The sequence below is a fragment of the Pleurodeles waltl genome, chromosome 3_1, assembly GCF_031143425.1.
Source record: "Pleurodeles waltl isolate 20211129_DDA chromosome 3_1, aPleWal1.hap1.20221129, whole genome shotgun sequence".
Lineage (NCBI taxonomy): Eukaryota > Metazoa > Chordata > Amphibia > Caudata > Salamandridae > Pleurodeles > Pleurodeles waltl.
Window position 1 is genome coordinate 1907658155 of NC_090440.1, and position 26634 is coordinate 1907684788.

Sequence of the window (26634 nt, forward strand, 5' to 3'; positions counted from 1 at the left end):
GATTCTCCATTCGAGATTCGGACGAGTCCGAAAGTGAGCAGCCGAAGACGCAGCAACAAACTGTGAGTAAAACAGCCCTGGCAAAGACTCACTCAAAAATAATAAAGGCCAAGGGGATGCCACCTCCAACAGGCCATGGCTTAACCCGAAAACACGGTGACCAAACATCGGCACCGAAAAAGGCCTCCCAGCAGCCGAAGACATCCGACTCCGGTCGGGATACCGGCTCCGAACAATCTTGGCACGAGAGTTCGGCACACCAAAAGTCAAGAAGGTTTCCTCGGAGCCGAAAAAGACTGTACAAAAAGCTTCAGTGCCGAAACATGCAGCCTCGGAGCCGAAACCAGGCTCCTATACAGAAGAGCAAGGCCTTTCAAGTCAGCTTCAAGGGCACAGATTTGAACAAGAACTGGGCATGGGAGAGCCAGACCATAACCAGAGGAGGCTGCACATACAAAAGGACACGGGGAAAATCCAAACTCTTCCTCCACTAAAAATCAAGCGAAAGCTAGCATTCCAGGAGACGGAAATGCAGCCAAAAGCGAAAGTGGCTAAAGACAAAACACCACCAAGGTTCTCGCCACAGCAATCTCCATTGCATTCGCCACACCTGTCCCCGGTAGCGACACCCCCAATGATGCAGTCGCCGACACACACGGGGATGTCACAAGATGACCCGGATGCATGGGACTTGTATGATGCACCGGTCTCTGACAATAGTCCCGATTGCTACCCGGCAAGGCCGTCACCACCTCAGGACAGCACTGCATATATGCAGGTGGTTTCAAGGGCAGCCACATTCCATAATGTAGCAATGCATGCAGAGCCCATAGAGGACGACTTTTTGTTTAATACCTTGTCATCCACCCACAGCGCATACCAAAGTTTGCCAATGCTGCCAGGCATGTTAAAACACGCCAAACAAGTGTTCCAGGATCCAGTAAAAGGCAGAGCCATCACGCCTAGGGTGGAGAAGAAATATAAACCTCCCCCAACGGACCCTGTGTTTATCACACAACAATTAACTCCTGATTCGGTGGTAGTGGGAGCAGCCCGAAAGAGGGCAAACTCCCAATCCTCAGGAGACGCACCACCGCCCGACAAGGAAAGTCAGAAATTCAATGCAGCAGGCAAGAGGGTAGCAGCACAGGCAGCCAATCAATGGCGGATTGCCAATTCTCAGGTTCTACTGGCTCGATACGACAGGGCACATTGGGATGAAATGCAACATCTCATTCAGCACCTTCCCAAAGAGTACCAAAAACGTGCCCAACAGGTTGTTGAGGAAGGTCAAACTATTTTGAACAACCAAATAAGGTCGGCTATGGACTCAGCAGACATGGCGGCAAGGACAGTGAACACTGCAGTAACCATTCGTAGGCACGCATGGTTCCGGAGTTCCGGATTTAAGCCAGAAATCCAGCAGGCTGTGCTGAATATGCCGTTCAACCAAGAACAATTGTTTGGGCTGGAGGTGGATACGGCAATAGAGAAACTCAAAAAAGACACGGACACGGCCAAAGCCATGGGCGCGCTCTACTCCCCACAGAGCAGAGGCACTTTTAGAAAGCCGCACTTTAGAGGGGGGTTTCGTTCCCAAACCACAGAGCCTTCCACCTCACAAGTCATACCCACATATCAGGGCCAGTATCAGAGAGGAGGTTTTCGAGGAACATATAGGGGTGGACAATTCCCAAAGACAAGAGGGAAATTCCAGAGCCCAAAAAACCCTCAAACTAAACAGTGACTTCAATGTCACAAACCCCCACCACTCAACACCAGTGGGGGGGAGACTTACCGCATATTACCACAACTGGGAAAACATAACTACGGACACATGGGTCCTAGCCATTATCCAACATGGTTATTGCATAGAATTCCTACAATTGCCACCAGATGTGCCTCCAAGAGCACACAATGGGGGTCATTCTGACTCCCGCCGGGCGCGGTCACCGCGCGCCCGGCGGGAGCCGCCAAAATACCGTACCGCGGTCGGAAGACCGCGGCGGGTATTTTGAGTTTTCCCCTGGGCTGGCGGGCGGCCTCCAAAAGGCCGCCCGCCAGCCCAGGGGAAAACGACCTTCCCACCATGAAGCCGGCTCGTAATCGAGCCGGCGGAGTGGGAAGGTGCGACGGGTGCTACTGCACCCGTCGCGTATTTCACTGTCTGCTATGCAGACAGTGAAATACAAGCGGGCCCTCTTACGGGGGCCCCTGCAGTGCCCATGCCATTGGCATGGGCACTGCAGGGGCCCCCAGGGGCCCCGCGACACCCCCTACTGCCATCCTGTTCCTGGCGGGCGAACCGCCAGGAACAGGATGGCGGTAGGGGGTGTCAGAATCCCCAAGGCGGCGCAGCATGCTGCGCCGCCTTGGAGGATTCTGACGGGCAGCGGAAAACCGGCGGGAGACCGCCGGTTTTCCTGCACTGACCGCGGCCAAAGCGCCGCGGTCAGAATGCCCTGCGGGGCACCGCCGGTCTGTCGGCGGTGCTCCCGCCGACCCTGGCCCCGGCGGTCTGAGACCGCCGGGGTCAGAATGACCCCCAATATGTCCAAACAACACTTAGACCTGTTACAACTAGAAGTCCAAGCATTGTTACAAAAACAAGCAATAGAACTAGTACCCAATCATCAAAAAGGAACAGGTGTCTACTCCCTGTATTTCCTTATCCCAAAGAAAGACAAAACACTGAGACCCATATTAGACCTCAGAACACTGAATCTTTACATCAAATCAGATCACTTTCACATGGTAACACTTCAAGACGTGATTCCCTTGCTCAGAAAACAGGACTACATGTCAACATTAGATCTCAATGATGCATATTTCCACATACCCATACATCCTTCCCACAGGAAATACTTAAGGTTTGTAATCCAAGGCGTGCATTACCAATTCAAAGTGTTACCATTCGGGATAACAACAGCCCCAAGGGTATTCACAAAATGCCTTGCAGTAGTAGCCGCTCACAGCAGGAGACAGCACATGCACGTATTCCCTTACTTGGACGATTGGTTAATAAAAACCAGCACTCAGCAACAGTCTCTTCTACACACACAATACGTCATAGAAACACTACACAAACTAGGGTTCTCTCTAAACTACCAAAAATCACATTTACAACCGTGCCAAATACAACAATATTTGGGAGCAACAATCGACACACAAAAGGCGATTGCCACTCCAAGTCCACAAAGAGTACAAGCATTCCAAAATATAATATTAAACATGTACCCAAACCAGCACTATCAAGTGAGGTTTGTAATGAAACTTCTAGGCATGATGTCTTCATGCATAGCCATTGTCCCAAACGCAGGACTACACATGCGGCCCTTACAACAGTGCCTAGCAACACAATGGACACAAGCACAGGGTCAACTTCAGGATCTAGTATTGATAGACCGCCAGACACACCTCTCGCTTCAGTGGTGGAATCCTATAAATTTAAACCAAGGGCGGCCATTCCAAGACCCAGTGCCTCAATACATAATCACAACAGATGCTTCTATGATGGGGTGGGTAGCACACCTCAACCAGCACAGTATACAGGGACAATGGGATGTTCAGCAAAACAACTGCATATAAATCATTTAGAACTGTTAGCAGTGTTTCTAGCATTGAAAGCATTTCAACCACTAATAGCCCACAAACACATTCTTGTCAAAACAGACAACATGACAACAATGTATTACCTAAACAAATAAGGAGGGACACACTCATCACAACTGTGTCTCTTAGCACAAAAGATTTGGCATTGGGCGATTCACAATCACATTCGCCTAATAGCACAATACATTCCAGGGATTCAAAACCAGTTGGCCGACAATCTCAGTCGAGCTCACCAACAAACACACAAATGGGAAATTCATCCCCAGATACTACAAACTTACTTTCTACTCTGGGGAACACCAGAAATAGACCTCTTCGCAACAAAAGAAAACGCAAAATGACAAGACTTCGCGTCCAGGTATCCACACCCTCAGTCCAAGGGCAATGCGTTATGGATGAGTTGGTCAGGGATATTTGCTTACGCTTTTCCCCCTCTCCCACTCCTTCCTTATCTGGTAAACAAATTGAGTCAAAACAGACTCAAACTAATACTAATAGCACCAACCTGGGCTCGCCAACCATGGTACACAACACTACTAGACCTGTCAGTATTACCTCATGTCAAACTACCAAACAGACCAGATCTGTTAACTCAACACAAACAACAGATCAGACACCCGAATCCAGCATCGCTCAATCTAGCAATCTGGCTCCTGAAGTCTTAGAATTTGGACATTTAGACCTTACACAAGAATGTATGGAGGTCATTAAACAAGCTAGAAAACCTACTACAAGACATTGTTACGCAAACAAATGGAAAAGATTTGTTTATTACTGCCATAATAATCAAATTCAACCACTACATGCTTCCGCAAAAAACATTGTAAGCTACTTACTACACTTACAAAAATCTAAACTAGCATTTTCTTCTATTAAAATACATCTCACAGCAATATCTGCCTATCTGCAGATTACACATTCAACATCACTTTTTAGAATCCCAGTCATCAAAGCATTTATGGAGGGTTTAAAAAGAATCATACCCCCGAGAACACCACCAGTCCCCTCGTGGAACCTCAATATTGTATTAACACGACTCATGGGTCCACCATTTGAACCCATGCACTCTTGTGAGATGCAATACTTAACCTGTAAAGTAGCCTTCCTACTAGCTATCACATCTCTTAGAAGAGTAAGTGAAATACAGGCATTTACTATACAAGAACCCTCTATACAAATACATAAACATAAAGTGGTTCTCTGTACAAATCCCAAATTCTTACCAAAAGTTATATAACCGTTCCACCTAAACCAAACAGTGAACTCCCAGTCTTTTTTCCACAACCAGACTCAGTAGCCGAAAGAGCCTTACATTAGACATTAAAAGAGCACTAATGTATTACATTGATAGAACAAAACAGTTTCGCAAAACAATTGTTTGTAGCCTTCCAAAAACCTCATGCGGGAAATCCAATATCCAAACAAGGCATTGCCAGATGGATAGTGAAATGTATTCAGACCTGCTATATCAAAGCTAAAAGAGATCTACCTATTACGCCAAAAGTGCACTCCACTAGGAAGAAAGGCGCCACAATGGCTTTTCTAGGAAATATACCTATGACAGAAATCTGTAAGGCAGCCACATGGTCTACGCCTCATACATTCACAAAACATTACTGTGTAGATGTGTTAACAACACAACAAGCCACAGTAGGACAGGCTGTACTACGAACATTATTTCAGACAACTTCAACTCCTACAGGCTAAGCCACCGCTTTTGGGGAGATAACTGCTTACTAGTCTATGCACAGCATGTGTATCTGCAGCTACACATGCCATCGAACGGAAAATGTCACTTACCCAGTGTACATCTGTTCGTGGCATGAGATGCTGCAGATTCACATGCGCCCTCCCGCCTCCCCGGGAGCCTGTAGCCGTTTTAAGTTGAATAAAACCTGTAAATTTGTAAATTTGGTAAATACTTACTAGTTTTATACACATTATGTACATACATACTTACTCCATTGCATGGGCACCTTTACTATATACACAACTCCTACCTCACCCTCTGCGGGGAAAACAATCTAAGATGGAGTCGACGCCCATACGCAATGGAGCCGAAAGGGAGGAGTCCCTCGGTCTTGTGACTCGAAAAGACTTCTTCGAAGAAAAACAACTTGTAACACTCCGAGCCCAACACTAGATGGCAGGATAATGCACAGCATGTGAATCTGCAGCGTCTCATGCCACGAACAGATGTACACTGGGTAAGTGACATTTTCCATATATCTGTTCCATTTGCATGGACATCTCTTTTCTTTACACTCTATCACTCCTACCTTACCCTCTGTGGGAAAACAATCTAAGATGGAGTTGATGCCCATGCGCAATGGAGCCAGAGGAGGAGTCACGTGATACTGTGACTCGAAAAGACTTCTTCGAAGAAAAACAACTTGTAACACTCCGAGCCCAACACTAGATGGCAGGACCTATGCATAGCATGTGAATCTGCAGCTGAACACGCCATGAACAGATGTACACTGGGTAAGTGACATTTTCCATATATATATATATATATATATATATATATATATATATATATATATATACATATATATATACACACACAAACACACACACACGGAGGATTCAGTCAAGAAGGCTTCCATTCTCTGCTTCTCTGGCACAGATCCTTTTTCGTTTAGCTCCATGCAGGCGTTGGGCACCTTAGAGGGAGGGAGTGCAAATGCGGCCTTTGCGAAGTAAAGTGGTTGCCGGCATCACAAAGAAACTTCAAAGAAGACTTCAAAGAATCCAGAACACAGCAGCCAGACTCATCCTGGACATCCCCTGCCACAGCTACATCTCCGCCCACCTCAGAGACCTGCATGGGCTCCCAGATGACAAACACATCACTTACCTACAAGGTACTGACACACACCTAAAAGACACTGCACAACATAGACTGGCCTACCTCGACCACTGCCTGACCTTTTACACCTCCACCAGACAGCTCCGATCTTCCCAACTCGCCCTCGCCGACATCCCCAGATTCAGGAAGAGCACAGCCAAGGGCAGATCCTTCTCTTACCATGCAGTCCGGACAAGGAACACGCTCCCTCTCAACCTCAGACATGCCGCCTCGTTGAAGCAGTTCAGGAAAGACCTCAAGACCTGACTCTTTAAGTGAGCAGTACGACAGCAAAAGCACCTTGAGACCCCACGGATGATAAGCCGCGCTCCATAAGTCTCTGATTGATTGATTCATTACAGCCGGAATCAGCTCCCTGGATTGCGAGCTTGTGCGGAGCCCTTATTAGCTCTCCTCCTCTAAGGTTTGCAACGTATTCAAGACGGCGGCAGCCCCTTAGCAACAAACTGCATTATGGCGTTTGGCAGTTGAAGAGCAGTACTGAGCCCTCTGGTGTACCTGCTGAGAGAGGGAACTTCAACAAATGAGTTAGCTCTGGTGCTGAAAGAAATCTTTGATGGGAAAATGTGTGCCTGGGAGAGTGGACAGACCTATCCGATAACCCCCATTCGAGTGAAGGAGTGAGCTTAGAGTGGAAAAAATCTAATGGTGATGCTGAATTCACTGGCACTGTGCTCCTTGGCTGAACTGAGTGTGAGACAGCACATACACTGTTGGAGATGTCTGTCAAGGAAATTAACCAGGAAACCAAAAGAAAAGTGAATTTTCTTGGTACTCAAAACTCCTATCTCTAAAGCAAGAGGAAGAGACTGGTTTGATTCAGGGAGATTAGGCAGTGTTATCAATTCTAAAAGACCCACAACAGTCTACCCAATATTTAGGACCTAACATGATCTCACTGGATTGTGTCAGTATTCTAAAGGGCTAGGGCTGAATAATGGGAAGGTGGTGAACAGCACCCTGAAATGTGAAAGGGAACAACTTAGGTCAGATGCTGCTTAGACAGCAAAGTTTGAACAATGCTCAGTAAAGTCTTTGATCCAGTTTGAGGACAAGGAAGACACGTCAGTGCGAGATAAGAGCCCTTCTCTTTAGAATAGTCGATCTGTCCCACCCCGTTGAGCCCAAAGATTTTAAAATGACTTAGAGATGTCTGTACAAAATTAGACTCTGGACACCGATTCCTGTGTTGAGGTCAACAAGGCAGCCAGATTCCATAATAGGGACTTTCTGAGGCTTGACTCTGGCATTATTCTGGCATGACTTTCAAATCCTAGCCAGTGCAAGTAGAAAACCAAAGTAGTCAAAAAGAAATCACTCGTATGAGTGCTGATAGCCACATGTCATTAGCAGATAGGAACTGTAAAGAGAGTCTCGGAGGCATAAAGATACTGGAACCAGAGTAAAGCAGAGTTCTTATTTGTAATGAGGTTGAGGGTGTAAATGGTAGCAAGTAGTACTCAAAGTAGCAAGGGAAATGAGTGCATGAACCTGATGAGTGGGACACAGGCGGGGTTCAGCTAGCAATTGAGAAGCCCCTAAGGCATTTAAAGCAAAGAGTTGAGTGAAGCATAGGACAGTGCAGCATTCAACAGTCAACCAGAAGCAAATGGTGCTGTTAGTATCTATTACACCACTATTCTATTTTAATTAAAGTTGGGTTAATTACTACACTGTCTCTTTGCGATAAGGATGGAATGGATAAACCATGACCCATCTAGACCCACTCTACAGTTGATCATTTCTCAAGTGTGGCGCACTGATGATAGAGATATTGTGTTTACTTCTACCGCCTGATTCTGGAGCTGGCCCACCGCTACAGGAGCTGTTTGCTGCTGTGCTTTGTTGGCGGGTGTCCAACAGACTTTCTAGTGGCACCGCAGTAGAATGCTGGTGGTTGCCTTCCAGGCAGAACACAGTTCTTGATATAGATATTGCTGGATTGGTCGCTTAACTATGACACAAAGTGGTGCATCACATGCTGCATCCCTCTATCAATTGGGGCAGCACTGCAACACAAGTTGATCAGAGCTGATAAATACGTTCAACTGAATTTGGAGTTAAGTATCAGCATATCATTGGTAAAACACACACCACTGAACAGACCTTTAAGATACTGGTTGCTCCAATGCACAGGTTTAAAGGGACACGCATATCCATATTCAGTTATCCATTGTGCTGAGATGACACTTGATTTACAAGAAATGTAACACATGTGTTTCTGTTATATTTGAGAGTAAACAAAGGGTTATTCTGGACATTAGTGAAAATCGCGGCACACTTACTTACTACAACAGAATAACCATTTCAGTCAGTCATTCTGTTATGTAATATGTTTATTTTTTAGTATATTAAGCAAAATCATTATTCAGGGTATTTAAAAAATCTATACTTGAGTAGCACTCTCTGTGACTTTAAGACACAGTCTAAGACCAAAGGATCTATTCTTTAGATACATTCTGACTGATTAGAGCACTCGATGTACATGGGCTATATAACAAACTGGTTGCTGTGCTCATTCTCACCACTAGTTTTTAAGACTTGCTACTGTGGCATATAAAGTTATTTTAATGTCCTCTTATCCAGACATGATGTGTTCAGTTATTAGACTTGCTTGCATAGCTGTTCATACAAATTTAAGTAGAGTGTATTGTGGTAATTCAAGTTTTCTTCTTATGTAGGAAATTGCTGACAAAGATGGAAACAACAAAGTGTTATCTTTTACCATCCCATCGCTGTCTAAGCCCTCAATTTACCATGAGGTAGGTAAGAATACCAAACGAGGAAAGCTTTTGGGAATGGCACCAAACATGGTACTGGTGAGTTATAATGCCTATATGACTTTCGTCTTTTGTTTGATGCTGAGGTTAAGTATACTAATTAATTAGCAATAGGACATCTGTGGTTATGGCTGCTTTTGTTTTGCTGTTGCATGGCTACAAATCATGGCCTCCAGGCACTTAGTTAAAGGCCACATGTGATCATTGAGCATGGCTGAAAGCAGTGCAGATATCACCATTGCCTGCTGAACATTTCCTGTAGCTCTGTCGAACAGCCACTACGTGTAGATTTACTATGCAATAGTTGCAATAGAAGGAAAAGCTTTGTGCCTAGTATGTGCTGGGCTCAGTCCGCAGAGCTCTGAATGACGTATGCTTTAGAGGAGCCTGACTTCTGCTGTTCTTCTGCTACAGCCGAATTTTCAGACTAATCCTACCTTCTCTACTCCCACCATTTTTGTTAGTGCTCGAACTTTGCATTTATAGTGGCAGAAAGGTAATGGGGAGCCATACATGACATGGCCTCTTCTCTCTGTCCCAAATGTAAAAAAAAAAAAAAAAAAATGCCTGGTCACTTACTGTAAAGATACCTCCGGAGCCTGGTAGTTCAATTCCTGTGTTTATTAGGAGAGCAAACCTACAACACATTTGCTCCATGACTCAATATCTCCCCGCTCGTTCCCCACATTCCCGAACCTCGTGTCCGGTTACTATGGAGTCAGTAACCTAGACACCACATCTCCCTCCTTTAATATCATTCAACATATCATATCAAGTTCACAAACATGCCCTTCCAACATATTTATACAGGACATCACATTACCCAATAATTAAATTCCTTTGGTAACATCTAAACATGGTTAGTGATACTTCACATAACAAAATCATTACATTTCTTTGGTAACCTAACTTCCCTTCCCCTACAAATTGTCTTGGGTGAACGAGAACTTGGTTCATTTGTAGATTGTAGTAAATCATCAGAGGTACCCCCTTGAGTGCCTGGAACCATACCCCTAAACCCAGGCGTGCACCTGTGTTACGTAGTTTTGTTCGTGATGTGATATCCCACAACCAATCCATGTTATTAGCATGTAAGTTCTCCATATTATGGAATTGCTGAGCCATTAGTTAGTTACATTTACACATCCTTCTAAAATGCCAATTAGTTTTTATCGCTTAACACAGCCGATTTATTGTACCACTCACATACACTCAGTGGCGCTGAAAATTTACCCTTCCTTGACCAGCTACCAAGTTTCACTTTAACCCAGTCATCTGGAACTAACCGCACCTCTTCCACACCCTGTTTCCTATCATACTGCACTTTATATGCTTCTTGCATTTTCCTCATGCTGCTCCTTACCGCAGAGGGTGGCCACTTGCTACAAAAAATGTTATCCTGCCAAATTACATTGTCTTTCATGAAGGGTTCTCTACCTCTTAAAATCCTAAAAGGGCTATACCCAATTGTTCCAGTAGGTCTTTAATTCGGATTAATAGTCGCAAAGTACAGTCAAACAGGCACAGCCAACACGTGTTTCGTCGCAAATGTGATTCCTCAAGGCTATTTTGTCAGTAATGGAAAGGAGTACCCTAGCGAAGCATGTAAAAGGAGACTCCTGCGCATGAACAGGTGTAGAAAGGTAGTCCGAATCCGATTGAAGAACCGTCAGTTGTAAGACGACATCTCCATAGTAGTGTCATCCAAAATAACAGATAAGTGTGCCGAAATAACGAAGGTAGGTAGGATCCTGGTAAGTCCGTGAGCCCGCATGTATGTCTCCTGTCGCTTTAAAGAACGAGGCCTGTTCATGCGCAGGTGTCTAAGGTACTCCTTCCCATTACTGACAAAATAGCCTTGAGGAAGACACATTTGTGACGAAACACGTGTTGGCTGTGCCTGTTTGACTGTAATTCGCGACTATTAATCCGAATTAAAGACCTACTGGAACATCAAGAAGAACTTTGAATGATTTATTTACTTACCTGCTACATATAAGATTGTACCTATACACTTACAATTTGTACACTGTGGTCATTTTCTGTACATTCATAACAGTATTAAAGCCAATAACATTCCGATTGGCTGGTGTTATGACCTTATCACAATCCAATATGACGTCACGTACATACTTTGTTTGTGATTCCTTGAGGGAACGCGGCACGCCACGTATGTAATCAGAAATGTGTACCGTTAAAGAAAATCGCTCGTGTGCAGTTACGTGAGCGCAAAACATCCAAATCTGGCACATCGAACCCCGGTTTACAAGGGTGAGTCTCCCTTTCTGACAGTACCCTCACAGCAGATTGCTTGTGTGCAGCACAACAGTTCCCAGAAAGAAACACTGTGCTCTGTTTCCACTTCTCTTCCCAGCTGCTGTGCAAATTCCTCACTGCAGCCTCCTGGTTTGCTCTCCTCTCATCTTGCACGGCATCTCCCACTCGTCCCCATTATGTAAAGATACATCTGGAGCCTGGTAGTTCAATTCCTGTGTTTATTAGGAGAGCAAACCTATAACACTCTTGCTCCATGACTCAACTCTAACTCCCCGCTCGTTCCCCGCATTCCCAAACCTTGTGTCCGGTTACTATGGAGTCAATAACCGATACACCACACTTACCACCCACCCTGTCTACACTCTGTCTTTCATCATCCTGCCCTCCTCTCCCAAAGCTGTGTTCTCTGCTCTTCATCAGAACTGCACTGCACTGAAAGACTCTGAGAGGCATGTTCCGGCAGCCTAGCATTTCTTGTAGCAACAGTGAGAAGAAACAACATTTGCAGTGACTTGGTGTTCACTAAAGTAGCGCTTTTTGAGCGACATACATAACAATATTGTGTATCTTTTTTTCCCTCTGGATTAGTTATCTATCCTGGCATGGTGGCATTCTTTGACCACTGGGCACATCATGGGGCCAAATGCCACATGCTCTCTTCAGTGCTTGCTCGTCAGTCGGCTTTGTCTTGTGCCAAGGGTGCCCTGGGCATTGAATCACAGTTCATGTTAATTGAGCATGAGGTGGGAGTAGTGGACACCACTATAGGCTATGCTGGCTAGTCCTGTTCAAGGATCATGGTTGATGAATGGACAGTGTACACTACTTGCAGGACACAACATAAGGCAATGGCCAGCTAATACTGGAGGCAGTAGTCAAACTTTGCTACAAAACCCATTGAAAAAAGCTCTGATGAAAAATCATAGCTACTTAGAACACAATCATATGTTACTCAAAAAGTCACCTGGCCTTAATTTGATTCAATGTTATAGTTTAATTCAAAACCCATAAAATCCTGTGCATGACAACCACCTCCCCCACTCGTTTTCTACTATTCCCTGCTCCTGGCATCACTAATTATATCAATAACATGGCTAATAGCATCATTCACCTGACATTACAATTTTCATGATATGAAGTAATGACGGGCAATTGTAAGTCTCATTTGGGGACTAGAATTACAAAATCGCCTGTGAGCATATAATACCGTAGCATTTCATACATTAAGACTAATAATAGCACTTTAAAAGAATAACATCTCTTTTCGAGGACGTTTCTGCTCTTCTTTACCATACGATAATCAAGCAGGAATCCTACGATGGTGGTTACGAAGGCAGTGGCAGACCTTTTGTGCTGCTAATTAGCACTTGAGGGTTATTATTCATATGCTCACATAAAATTGAGGAACATTGTCAAAATACACCATATTAGTTTGGTTCAGGGATACAAAAGTTGTTTTCTACATAATGGTACATTTTGGGAAACTTAGGCCGGTTTTAATCTAAAGAAAGCACCATGACACATTTATTACAACAGGAGGCTGAAAGCCATTCAGAAGGCCATCTATTCAATAGCTCTCTCGTTCAGATACTTGCATAACCAAAAACCGCTACTCACTAACTCTTATTTCCATTCCCTCTTTGAGAACATTCATTGTCCTGTGTTAAAAAGGGAATGTAACTGTTGATGTTGTTCTGGGTACTGTTACTGACATCCCTGTCAGCTCTGTGATGACAGACTACGTTCTGCCCCTGAGGTCTGCAATTGAATCCGGCTGTGAGAGGTTGTACTTCTGGGTCATAATTACAATTGGAAAAAGTGCTTCCAGCTACAGAAGCCAATACAAGGTGGCCATTCTTCATACTTCTATTCTACGCGCTCCCCTGACACAAGACACTACATCACCCTCTTCCTTGCGTGCATTATCAATAGCAGGCCAGACTTTCCTCAACTCTCTCTCTCCTACCCAACACATCAAGAGTCTTCAAAGAGAACCACACACAAAGAAGTGCCACAACACAAGACAAGACAGAGTAGCTACTAAACGATGGCGTAAACCCAAAGCAAACTTGTATTACAGCACAAATACATTTTGAATTTTGAGATGCAATCATGGTGATGCCATACTAGGTTATATTACACACATCACTCCAGTACTGTGATTACAGGGACTACATTCTGTTCCTAGCATCGAGACTTGAGCCAGACCTTCAGAAGGTGTCATTTTGTTTCCACAGATATCTGAAGGCATTCATCATCAGTTCCATTTATTTATTATGACCCACACTATTTCAACACTTTTGCAAATATATTATGTATGAAAAGTGAATGAGTTCTGATTACAAAGAATATTGTTGCAGAAAAAAGCGGGACTTTAAGGGAAGGAAGAAAGGTTTAAATCCATAGTCAGTCTCCAGGAAATCTGTAAATAGTACATTAAGTAGCTGTGGTTCAACATCACTGAAGATTTTGTTTCTTTGATAGTCATTTATGATGTAATTTGTCTTGCTATTTGGGAGGTCATGAGCCATGCTTGGCAGAAAGGGAAGTGTTATGATAGATTAGCTCTCTATAACTAGTGAATTTAAACATTGTTTAGGTTTTGAATCATAACCATAACATCCCTTCATCTGAGTTTGTTTTCTGAATTTTAGTATAGTTAACCATAACTTCTCTTTAACAATTTTCTTCAGTGATTGAGTGACACAGACAAACTCTGTCTCTTAATCTCTGACCAAACCCTTCTCTACATCTCAGGTGAAGAGTAAGTTGAAACCTCATTAAAGATTAGTCCCTGTTGTGTTTTAATTTCGTGCTTTTTTTTTTTTTGGATTAAGATGACAGAGGTAATTGCTTTAATAACAGTTGCTAGTCTATTATGTTATATTTCATGAAAGCACCCTTGGGTCTGACCTGGTACCAAGGTTTTTGATAGAGCAAAACTAACAAGCATACAACCAAGCATATGAACATTTGATACACTTTTGTTCAGTGTATTTATATGAGAAGTCAAAAATCTAGTTCTTGTTGCATACTTCTGTTATTAAGTAACGCAACTTACTCCACATTCTGGCAATATCTGTCAAGTGGACTATCGTGCTTGATACATTTATAAATTTTGATGAAGTTATATGGTGCTGGGTATTATAAAGGACATGTTCCTAAGTCAGAATGCCAATCTCTGTGTATTATTGCTGCAGAGGTTGTAGGTTTTACTGGTGGTTTTGGGTAAGCTATGACTATATAAATCTCAAAGGTTTAAAGGTACTTGGAACAAATTTCTGTTTTAAGTGTTCAACCTAGTGTTTCACTTATGCTCCTGTTATAGCTTGATGTTTTGAGCTCAATCTAGTTGTGCACTTTCATTTACGACCGCTGTTTGTTGTTACGTAGCCATCCACAATTGGGTCCATGGCCTTGACGGAAGGAGCTCTAAGCCACCACGACCTCATCAGGGTAGTCTACAGTGATCTGCATCCTCAGAGAGAAACATTTACTGCCCAGAACAGGTGAGTATGTGAGAAAAAGATGTAGTGCTTTTCCACTGCCAATCCATGCTCTGGAATAATAGATTAATGAAGTGAGAAGATGAGGATGGAGTTCTATCACCACAAGTAAGGTCACAATACTTCTTTGACTACTTAAAAGCTGCAGAAATCAGTGCATTAAACTCTGTGGACCATCCGATTAGAAATGGAGGCTATAACGTGAACCTACTTAATCTTGGTAGAGTCTGGGAGAGAATCAAATTGTTTCTATTTTTTCCTTGTCAGAGATCCAGCACAACATCTTACTATCTTTGTGAGCAGTCATCAGGCACTAGGGTAGGCAGGAGTTTGGGACACTTACACCCACAGTTGGAGAAGTGTGGGGTACATGAACATTGAGTGAGGAGCTTGGGGAACACTCATGTAGTGTGAGTTTGTGGACACTTAGATGCCGAAAGATTGTGTGAGCATTTTTGGCCACATGGGCAAACAGTGAGAAGAGCTTGGGATACTCTGGTAAACAGTCTACAGGTCTTTGAGGACAGATTGGCAGTTTGTGAGGAGCTTGGTGTCCATGGGAAGACCGTGTATGGAACTTCGGGCCCACAAGAAGCCTGAAGTCCTATTGCTTTGAGGTGATTGAGTTCACGGTTTATGCACATTTATAGCCTCCTCCTTCACTTCTCAGGATGCTCGTGCTCTGAAGCTTGATTACATTAATAGATGCTCTCCGTGCAATAAAAAACTAAGTTAATAAATGTAGGTTTTGCTTGATCACGAGTAGCATACTTGTCTTTACTGCATTATGATAAAGCAATGTGTGGGAATGTTACATTTTATTTTGCCTTAGCCACTAAGAGAAGGGGAAATCGGATGGCCATCCTAACATTAAAACCAATATTCAAAGACTTTTAGTCACCTCTTCAAGTAAACAATTCTTAAAATACTTGATCTGAAACCACTTTCATTTGCCAACAATATTCTAGAGTGAAAATGCGACTTTAGGAAACCTTTTCCCCAAAACAGCAAACTCCTTTTGCCCAATGCTAATCGTGCTATACCTTATGACACTGCCCTTTAATGTAAATAGAGCTCAGTGGATAATTTTCCACTTTAGCAACCATTCTGTGAAGAGGCGTTTCCCACCTGTATGTTATCTCCTTAGTTTCTAGTTTGAATCTGTCTTTCACACATTACAAATGTAAATAATGTAGTGCATTAAGAAGTTAAGATTTCACTCTACTAGAGGTATGCTATCTTCAAGTAGTTAATTTGTTTTATTTCTTCTATAACCACGCTGTTTTTATACTGATTAAATATTTACAGTGTTTTGAGCTTAATATTGCAGCTGTAACAGAAATGTTCAACAGACCCTTCCTCATGCACCAATATTACCCTACTGATTACAATTCCTCCATGACCAGATATGTATGAACTGGGAACTCGCGTCTTTCCCCGAACTCCTTTGCTGGCGCTTGCAATGCTATGCACAACCACCATTAATTGAAGGCTTCTGTCCCATTCCACCACAAAAGAAACCTTAGAGACTGATTGAATGTTGATGCTCAATACCTTGTCCATTTGCTCGTTGTTCATGTAACATGCCTAGTGACGTGCTAGCATGAACGGTGTAGATGCTCATACATACTCAAATACAATGTGTGTAAAATCTAAGGCCGCAACGTATTATATTGTAGCTTAATAGCTAAACATGTTGTTTTGTAGGTACTGCACCATAAACTTTCAACTTTTTGAACCTCATGTAGTCCAAGCAGTGCATATGCCAATGATTGCACACACAGCTTAATAGAGCATATTGGACACTCTCACATACACACAAGGAGACATTAACACCGCGTAGTTTGTAAAGCAGTCCTCTGACAGTAGACATTCATCACACATCCAACATCTTACAATACTAACAGTATACACAAGGCAGCCTACCTTGCAGCCTCATAGCGCCAAAGTCATGTAATTAGAAAACTGATGGTGTCCCAACAACAAATCCCACTCTTCACTTGCTCACTTCTCACAGACCGAAATGAATAACTTAATCAGACTATTTCACACCCTTAAATACAAGCTATAGCTATTGAAATGATGCATTTACAACAGCACTTTTCATTAGCATCTGTCATAGACAGAGACAGGACATTGTTTCAGTTCTCAATGCCTTGTGGATGACAGAGGTACAGGAATTTTGATTTTCGTGGATCTCTTGGCTGTTTTTGACACTATTAAAAATACGTTGACTGTGTAATTAGAGATAAAGCATTAAACTGGTTTAAATACTTTTCAAGCAGTAGAAAACAGTTGTCACTCAGCTTTCATCAACTTCAAAAGAAATTCAGTATGATGTCCCACATGTATCAGTTTTATCCCCTCTCACTATTTAATACCTATTTGCTCCCGTTGGCATCTATTTAGCATTCTAGAGGAACAAAATTATATATGTATGCAGATGATATGCAGTTAATATTTTATCGGTAACAGAGCAATCTTCAATACTCACTGCACGTTTTGAGGTAACCAGAGGGTGGATGTCTTCTAATTATTAAATCCAAGCAAGACAGAAATCTGTTTGACCACTCCTGTAAGAAATATATCAGATGTTCATTGGCCATCTGTGATGGGTCAGCCATCTGAACTGGCAGCCGCAGTCCTCATCTTCATTGTTTACATGTGATCTAATCTGTCTCATGTGTGCCAAGTTCCTAATGCTACAAAAATGTATTTTTATCAACTCAAATTACTTTGACCAGGTCTTCCTCTTTTAGATAAAAATCAAAGGATTCAAGTGGCTACTGTCTTAATCCAATCTAGAATTGATCAGGGTAAGTCAGTTTTATTAGCTGTCCCAGAAAAACAAATCAGTCACCTTCAGGAGGCCTAAAAAGCACCAACTGGAGTTACCCTGTAACCTGAAAATAATTGCCTGCACCCTCGTGAGAAAAAATGCACTGATTATTAATAGCATTACTTTTAAATCCTTAACCAAATTGTTAGCCAGTGTAGATAAAGCAGTTTATGCCAAAACTTCTTCCTTTTGATCCAGGAGCTTTTCTTGGCATCATCCATTTGAACACTTGCATTCTAATGGGTATTTCTTTTTGGAAATCCTTATGACTCCACCCTCTGGAAACCCTTATGACTCCACCCTCCCCCTATGACGATTGAGTATTTTCAGTGGGCTCTGCTAAGGAATGGAACACCCTGCCACTTCAGATACGTAAACACTCTTCTTTCCTTTTTGTTTCTTAAAAAGCTGCTAAAACTCATTTATGTAAGTAGTTTTCACGCTATAAACAATTTACAACAGTTCTTGATTTCAATCTCCTTAACAATTCGAGCAAGAAACCTATTTGGTGCACTTAACATTTTATGAATAAACTAAACAGAACAGACACAATAACATCACAGAAATCATTTTAATGGCATTCTAAGGGCGTCTAACTATACAACTGGACTACTGTTCACCTTTGTTACATGGAATGGATGGCAGTCTTATGGTGCACTCACCGTGAGACACACAGATCTCATAGATCACAGACGCTATTTATTCATACCAGTAGCATTGTCTGCTTAACATCACTGAACAGATTAATCAACGCCCTTACTTCACATAAGGATACCACTAGAGAAGATACTCAGCAGTCTCTTGCGGGATCAGGATGGAGTCAGAGAGGTATCCCTGATGCTGGGCACCCTGGTATCTGAGGTTCCAATGCAGGGCCCGGAAATGCCACCTAGCATTCAAGATGAGAAGGATTCACAAGACCAGGAGAGTACAAAACTGCAGACCCTTCCTAACCAAGGCCTAGGACTGATCCCAAAACACCGGGCTCATATCTTGAAAGTCCAGGACTCACTGCGGCAGAGGAAAGACCCTGAATGCCACCACGCCAGCATTGGCCCACTGAGTTGAGGTTTTTGTGTCTGGCTCAGGTTGAACTTTAGCTTGTCGTTGGTGAGACCCAAAGATCTTAGGAATGCAGTTGCCGTCCGGAGGAGGGTGGTTTAAAACTGACTAGCAGCAAGTCTTTAGTAGCAAGACATTGAGTTACTGAAATATGTTTGCTCCCAGCCTCTGAAAATGGTCAATGACTACTGGCATCACTTTTGTTAACACTCATAGAGCAGAGTTAAGCCCAAAGAAGAGCACAGTAAATTGGAAGTGTTCCCAGCCCACCTTGAACTACAGGCAGCCCTGTGGGAGTGCAGGACGAGTATATGTAAGTACACGTCTTGCAAGTCCAGGAACGCCATCCAGTCTTCAGGGTCCAGAGCAGATCCATATTAGCAAAACTCAGTCACCTTGTTTTCAATTTGATGTGATCTCAGGGGGCACTCTATTAAAACTTATTGTGAATGTGAGTACCTCCAGTTGCGATCTCGACCTGATCATGGCTAGCATCTCTATTAAGAGCTAGGTGCCCATCTTCTACACTACTGAACTAGCTGAGTGAACATATACCTGGGTGTGAAGAAGTCTTGTACATTGTGTTAAAGTCGGCCAAATTACACCCTTACTGAAGAGAACATCTACTTATTCAGGAGACCTCAGTTATTACAGTCCTGTTTCAGGGCTTTCTTTTCTTGCTAAGATAATTGAAAGCTGTGTTGCCACACAAATCTCTCAACTTAACACTAATAATGTTCATCTGGGTGATTTACGATCCAGTGTCATTCAAGTCTGCTGTACTGAAACAACCTTGTTATGGGTCCTGGATAACACCTTGCTCATCCTGGATGCCTGCAACTCGTCTCTTTTTTTCTACTGAATTATTCTACTGCCTTCAGTACTGTTAACCATTCTCAGATAAAGTATGGGTATCTGATAGACATCTAGTTTCAGATTCCTTACCTTAGAATTTCCCCAGGTGTCGGATCCGGAGATATTTTTCGAGCAGTACCCCGGCGCGCCGTTAGCAGGTGTCGATAATCTCCGCGCACATCGTCGGCGCCAGATATGATGTCACAGGTCCTACATAGGCACCACCCCGGTACGCTGACATCAGTTCTTTTATTTATGCGCCAGCCAGTGCTTATCTTAAGAAAGAACTATAGCTCAGCCATTTTTTGACTGGTCTTTTTCAACTTTTTGTCAAAGTTTTTTTGGAGTTGCTTAACTCCTGATGCATTGGGAATTACTTCGAGGAAGACCTGTTTCAAGCCCTGTGGGTCCTATCATCGGGTGATGTCTGTTACGACGTTGATGCCTAGAGCACGACCACGACCCGAAGTCGGGATCCGAGTGTCAAGCCATGCACATGAAGGCTTTGAGGGAGGAATCCCTGAGCTGATGGTCCGGCGCTCGACTCCGTGGAAGCCTCGGTTGAGAGGAAGGTCTCGGGATCGGTCATAGAGTCCCCCCTCGTCGACGTCTCACTCTAACTCCTCGTGACGATTGGGTAAGTCGAGGTATAAGAAGAAGTTGAAGAAGGCAAAACGTTCATTGGACTTCATCTCATCCGTCGGGCGTCAAGATGAGGGAGAGGGAGCGCCATTGCCCTAGACCTCCATCTTCGGAGCCTGCAACTGGGCGTACTCCGCGCCTCCGCAAGTTTCCGAGGGCCCTGAGCATCCCCTGTTGACCTTTAAAGAGTTCTACAAAGCATGCGCCTCATTTTGGGGCAGTCCGACATCGCTGGCGCGCCCTCAGGCCCCTTCTGGTTCCGCGTCAGCAGCTTCGGCCTATGCTCTGAGGGTCACCCAGGGATCTGTGCTTGGATCCGTAACGGCATTGGTCGTACCACCTCGACCTTCCCTAATGCTGTTGCCAATGCTCCCGGTGCCATCCGTGCCCCTGTGTGGCACCGTCCTCATTCTTATTGCTGACTCCGACATAGATCCGGATGGGTGTCATGCAACGCTGATTCAGACACCAACAGGGGCCTTGCCCCCCTGTGTCGGATCCTAAGCCTTATTCCCATAGGCTAGGTTACGGTGAGGAATGGAAGAGGTCGCTGGACCCTTTGGAATATCAGCTCCAAGAATCTATGCATGTGGCAAATGGACTTGGGTGAAGCCAGTGGTCTGGATACCTTCCCTATTACTGGCATGCTTTCTCCCCCTACTGTGGCTACAGAGGAGGGAGCGTCATACTTTATGGTGGTGAGAAAAGCAGCTGAGGTCCTGGACCTTGAGATGCCTTCAGTGTCAGTCAGGACTAACCTCCTGACAGCGGTGCTTCAACTTGGAGCTTCATCCTCCGAACCTCGGCTCCTGGTCCTGAGGCGCCACGCCTGGTTGAGGACATTTGGCTTTTCAAGACCACCCCTCCATCCATGCCACCGTCCTTCAATTAGATGATGGGTGATCACTTGACTCTTCGCCGAGTGGAAGTTATGGCTCTCTTGGCTTAGGGAGCCATAGAGAGGGTTCCTGTGCAAGAAGTAGGTCGTGGTTGCTATTCCCTCTTCTCTCTGGTACCCCAAAAGGACAAGGGCCTCCGCCCTATTGTAGACCTTTGGTCCCTCAATCTTTTCCGTGGGAAGGAGAAGTTCAAAATGCTCACCTTGGCTCAAGTTCTTTCTGCCCTGGACCCAGGAGACTGGATGGTATCGATGGACTTGCAGGACCCTTGTTCCCATATTCCCACCCTATTTGCCCACAGACATTACTTGCAGTTCATGGTAGGCCATGAGCACTTTTAGTTCACCGTGGTCCCCTTTGGCCTTACCTCCGCCTCCTGAGTGTTCACGAAGGTTATGGCGGTGGTCGCAGCTCATCTGCGCAGGTCAGGGGTTTCAGTCTTTCCCTACCTCGAATACTGGCTTTTGAAGGCGGGCTTGCCCCAGGCTGATGTCTCCCGCCTGCAGGCTACGACCTGACCTCCTGCATTCACTTGGTTCACTATATATGTGCCGAAGTCACACCTGACTCTCTATCAGATGCTCCCTTTCATCACAGGTGTTCTGAACACAGTACAGTTTCGGGCTTCTCCCCCGAGAGGCGAGTTCAGGATATTTAGGCTATGATACCGATGTTTCAGCCTCTATCCTAGGTTTCGGTGAGAACGACTCTTGAGGCTGCTGGGCCTCATGGTCTTCTGCATCCTGATAGTGATACATGTCAGATGGCATATGTGGGCTCTGCAGTGGGACCTGAAGTTCCAGGGGTGACCATCTGGGAGACGTGGAGATCAGAGGCATCTGGTCTCTGGCAGAGTCAGGACTCCACTTCAACCTGATGGGGCTTTGTGCAATCAGACCCTCAAGGAAGGCATTTCTTCCCTCTCTCAAGGGAAAGGTAGTTCAGATGTTCACGGACAACACCACCTCCATGTGGTACTGCAACAAGAAGGACGGGTGGGGTTGTGTACCCTTTGTCAGGAGGCTTTGTACCTCTGGATGTGGCTGGAACATCAGGGCGTTTTCCTGGTGGTTCAACATCTGGCGGGCTCTCTGAACACCAGAGCAGAGGAACTCAGCTGTCAATGCCTAGTCAAACACAAATGGCATCCCCATCCGGAGGTGGTGCAAGGTGTCTTTCAGCAGTGGGAAGAGCCTTGGTTAGATCTGTTTGTCTCTGCAGAGAACGCAGGAAGTCTGCAGTATTGCGCGTTGGAGTTTCAAAGGCAGCTGTCGCTCAGTGACTCTTTTCGTCTTGAGTGGAACTCAGGCCTCCTGTATGCCTTCCTGTCCATGCCACTCCTGCCCAGAGTTCTCAAGAAGATCAAGAATGACCAAGTAAATAATGAAGTAACAAAAAGTCTGGGATCCCGAGACACTGAACATGGCAATCAATCCTTTGATCAGACTGCCCTGTCATGAGGATTTGCTGTTGGAGCATCAGGGGAGGGTTATCCACCCCAACTTGTCCAGTCTCCGCCTTCTTGCGTGGAGATTGTGGCAGCCCGAAGTCTGTAGTGTAATCTTTGCAGCCAGGCGACCCTCCACCAAAATGGTATCCGCCTGTCGTTGGAAGAAATCTTTGCACAGACACATCTGTTGACCCCTTTTCTGCCGCTCTTTTTGAGGTCCTATTGTTTGTCCTTTCTCTGGCCCAGCAGGGCCCTGCTATGGGCACTCTCAAAGGTTTTCTGTCTGACAATTCTGCTTTTTTGCGGTTGCCTGATCAACCTTCCTTGTTTAAGTCTCCTATTGTAAATAGGTTTCTTAAAGGCCTTACTCATGTGTTTTCTCCATTCATTATGCCCCAATGAGATTTGAATTTGGTTTTGACATTTCTGATGAGTGCTCCTTTTGAGCATTTCCACAATTGTCCCCTCATCCTTCTTACTTTGAAGACAGCTTCCTTGTGGCAACTACATCTGTCCACAGGCAGAGTGAGATGCAGGCATTGTCAACTAAGCTGCCTTACCTTTCCATCTATCCTGACAAAGTGGTGCTTTGCACTAGGGCCTCCTTTCTGCCAAAAGTGGTTATGCCCTTCCATGTTGGCTACTTTCCACGCACCACTGCATCCTTCTAAGGAAGAGGAGATATTCCACTGCTTGGACCCAAAAAGAGCTTTGGCATTCTATTTTGATCATACCAAAGAGTTCCAGGTCGATGAAGTCTTTGATTGTTATGTGGGTGTGAGGAAAGGTCAGGCAGTGCAGAAGAGGACCATTTCCAGATGGGTTGTACCCTGCATTAAAATGTGCTACACACTGACTATGAAGCAACCCCCTTAAGGTTTGCGTGCTCATTCTACCAGAGCTAAAGCTGAGATTGCTGCATTAGCATGCAGAGTTCCAGTCCTTGACATGTATCAGGCGGCAACATAGGCATCCCTGCACACATTTACCAAACACTTCTGCCTGGACAGCCAGGTCCTTAGTGATGGGCACTTTGCTCTTTCGGGCTGGCAGGGCTTTCTAGTATGATCTTAGTCTGCAGACCCACCTCCGAGGATGGTATTGCTTGATTATCTATTCTGACGTAAGAAATCAGCAACTAGATTTCTCTATCCGATGGACAAGCTACTTGCCTTCTGTAACTCCTTATCTGGTAGGGACATTATCTAGTTGCAGATTCCTTACCAACCCACCCATTCTCCATGCTCTGCGTACTGATTTCCAGGGACAGGGACTACCTTTTAGGGCCCTAGTTTTGATGCACCAGTGGTCAGTGTTCTTCATGATTCTGTGCTTCTGGTGTGGAAAGTTTTGACAAGAAAGTGACGTCAGCCCGCCGGGGTGGCGCATATATAGGACATGCAATGTCATATCAGGTGCGTACGATGCCGACAACGGATGCGGATTCGATCAAAGCCACCTAACGAAGCCCATGGTTACTGCTCGAGAAAAATCTTCAAATCCAAACTGACGCCTGGGGAAATTCTAAGGTAAGGAATCTACAACTAGATATTGTCTCTACTAGAAAAGGCATTACCAAAGGTAAGTAACTTGCCCATTAAGTGCCATCTCTTTTAGTAGGTTGATTTCCTATCTGTCTAATCGATATCAACAGGTGGTACCTGGCTACTGTGTCTCAAGCTTGACCCTCTTGTAATAGGGTGTTCGTTAGGGATCAGATTTGGCTTCAGCTCTTCTCCGCCTTTGCTTAGATCATCTTATCATTTTTACCATTATTAACAAAAATAATGGTAAAACTGTTACCATCATTATGGTGATGACATACAGCTTTACCTCAAGCTCTCCTCGACTGCTGATGCTTGTCTCCTTGCTTTTAGACTGACGAAAATACAAGGTTGAGTGACAGGCCGCCATCTGAAATAAAATTCCTCTAAAATTGAGTTCCTTCTCATTTCACTGTCTCATGCCAATACATTGGTATAATCTTAGACTGATTCTTGTAACATCCTCAACTGCAAGCCCACCATCCTTTATAGTGCTACATATCCAGGTGTACTTCAAGACCAAGGAATCCATCTTCAATCACAAATCAACTCCATGTCCAAGAGTGCTTGATTCCAGTTAAGACATCATTCATTCTCAAACCGGCGGTTGCATGAAGCAGCAGCTCGGTTTGTGATTGGAAGTAACACATTTACCATATAGCTCTGATCATAATTAAGCTTCAGTGTCTGCCCCTGGAAGCTAGACAACTTGTATTACTTAACAAAGTTATTCACACTGCCAGTCCTTGGTACCTGACAAACTAGGTAATCCAGCCATGTGGCCCAGGCTCTCTGTGCGGCTCAAAAACACAGGATAGCTGAATTGTTTTCAGACAGTGCATCCTGAATCTGAAACTTCCCCCCTTGCCTGCCTTAGGCACCACCAACCACATTGTTGGCAATATTCAAGAAAGATTTCAGGCTCTTATTGTTTCAGATATCTTTGTCCTGAGAGTTATCTGAATGTGCCGCCTTACACTTAAACACTACTAATACTTGCTCTGTGGTTTTTTTCTTATTTCACCCATTTCTGATATTTCACCTCCACTGCCTTTTCCCTACAGCTGTAGGACCCTGCTTCTCAGTGCCATGGGTAACACTCCTAGTCAATGTTCCTGTGCCTTGTATTACTCTGCCTGTAAAATTACCCCACGTTAACTTTTTTCACAACACTGCAATTTACTTTGTGCTCTTCTTGTGTTCATACTTCCTTCTTGCTTTTGCAAAGTGCTCTAATTCACATCAGCCATGTCCGTGCTATACAAAACTGCATAATTAAATAATATTGGTGATGTCAATGTGTGACTGCGTTTTAGTAGTATAATTTGTATGTGCATGTTAAATGGTGAGAGAGTGTGATTGTGTGACTGGGATACAAGTATTGTGTGCAATTTAGTTTGAGGCGGTGTTCACCTGTCCACCATTGCTGTCAGTAGCACACAGTGACAAGCCCCTTACCTGTACTATAGTAGACTGTAGAGAAGGAGACAGTTCTGGAGGCAGGTGTACAATCTGCATGCTGGTTCTCCTCCTCGTTTTTCTCCAATTTGCAACTTGGATAGGCTTTAGCGGGGAAAAAGGAAAAACAGGTATTTTAAAAGTCCTGTCTGCCTTAGGAGCATTCTGCTGCTAACTAGGTAAACAGCAAGGCATAACTTCACCTTCTGGTGTTGCATCCTCTCCCTGTCTCCCTTTGATCTTAGAGTGCTTCTGTAACAGAAAGCACATTCCCGCTCAGCTCTTGTAGGGGAGGTTAAAGAACCTCTTAGAAGCTTTGACTGCATATGCTAAACAGGAACCTGTAGTTTGTTTACTCTTTTCCTGATGTTGTTTGTAAGGACTAATGAAAATAAATTGATAGGAAAGTAAATAAGACTGATGTGGCTTGTAATGTCATTACTTCTGTTTAGCGTGCTGCATGAACATTAGCAGTGAGGCGAGAGCAAGTAAGACATCTTCTGGACTGCTAGAACCCTTGCAGGGCCTCAACAGAGCAGAAACCTTTTCAGCCACTCTGTTTTCCTTCATACCAACATTATATTTATAACTGTCTTGAAGCCAGGAATAGAGTTTGCTCTATTCCCCTTTTCTTTGACCTCTCTGAATCCAGTCATATGTTTTCCAGATTTCTTTCCACAATCCAGACCCTCTGGCACAAAGGACATTGTCATTGTGCCAGCCTGAGATTGAAAGTCAGCTAGGCTCCAACCACCCCGCAACTCAAGAACACCAGAAAACCGGAATATATTTTCAAGATCTATTGAAAATATAAACCGTTTCGTACTACATACAGTGT

At 44.2% G+C, this 26634-nt stretch overlaps 1 protein-coding gene across 1 annotated transcript in view; it reads left to right on the plus strand.

The window, feature by feature from the left end:
• Positions 1–26634, plus strand: part of HYCC2 (hyccin PI4KA lipid kinase complex subunit 2) — a 575783-nt gene that overhangs the window by 346170 nt on the left and 202979 nt on the right. The window contains exons 6-7 of the mRNA XM_069226082.1: positions 9166–9246; positions 14935–15050. Coding sequence (XP_069082183.1) covers positions 9166–9246; positions 14935–15050 — 197 coding nt within the window. The remainder of the gene's footprint in view (positions 1–9165; positions 9247–14934; positions 15051–26634) is intronic.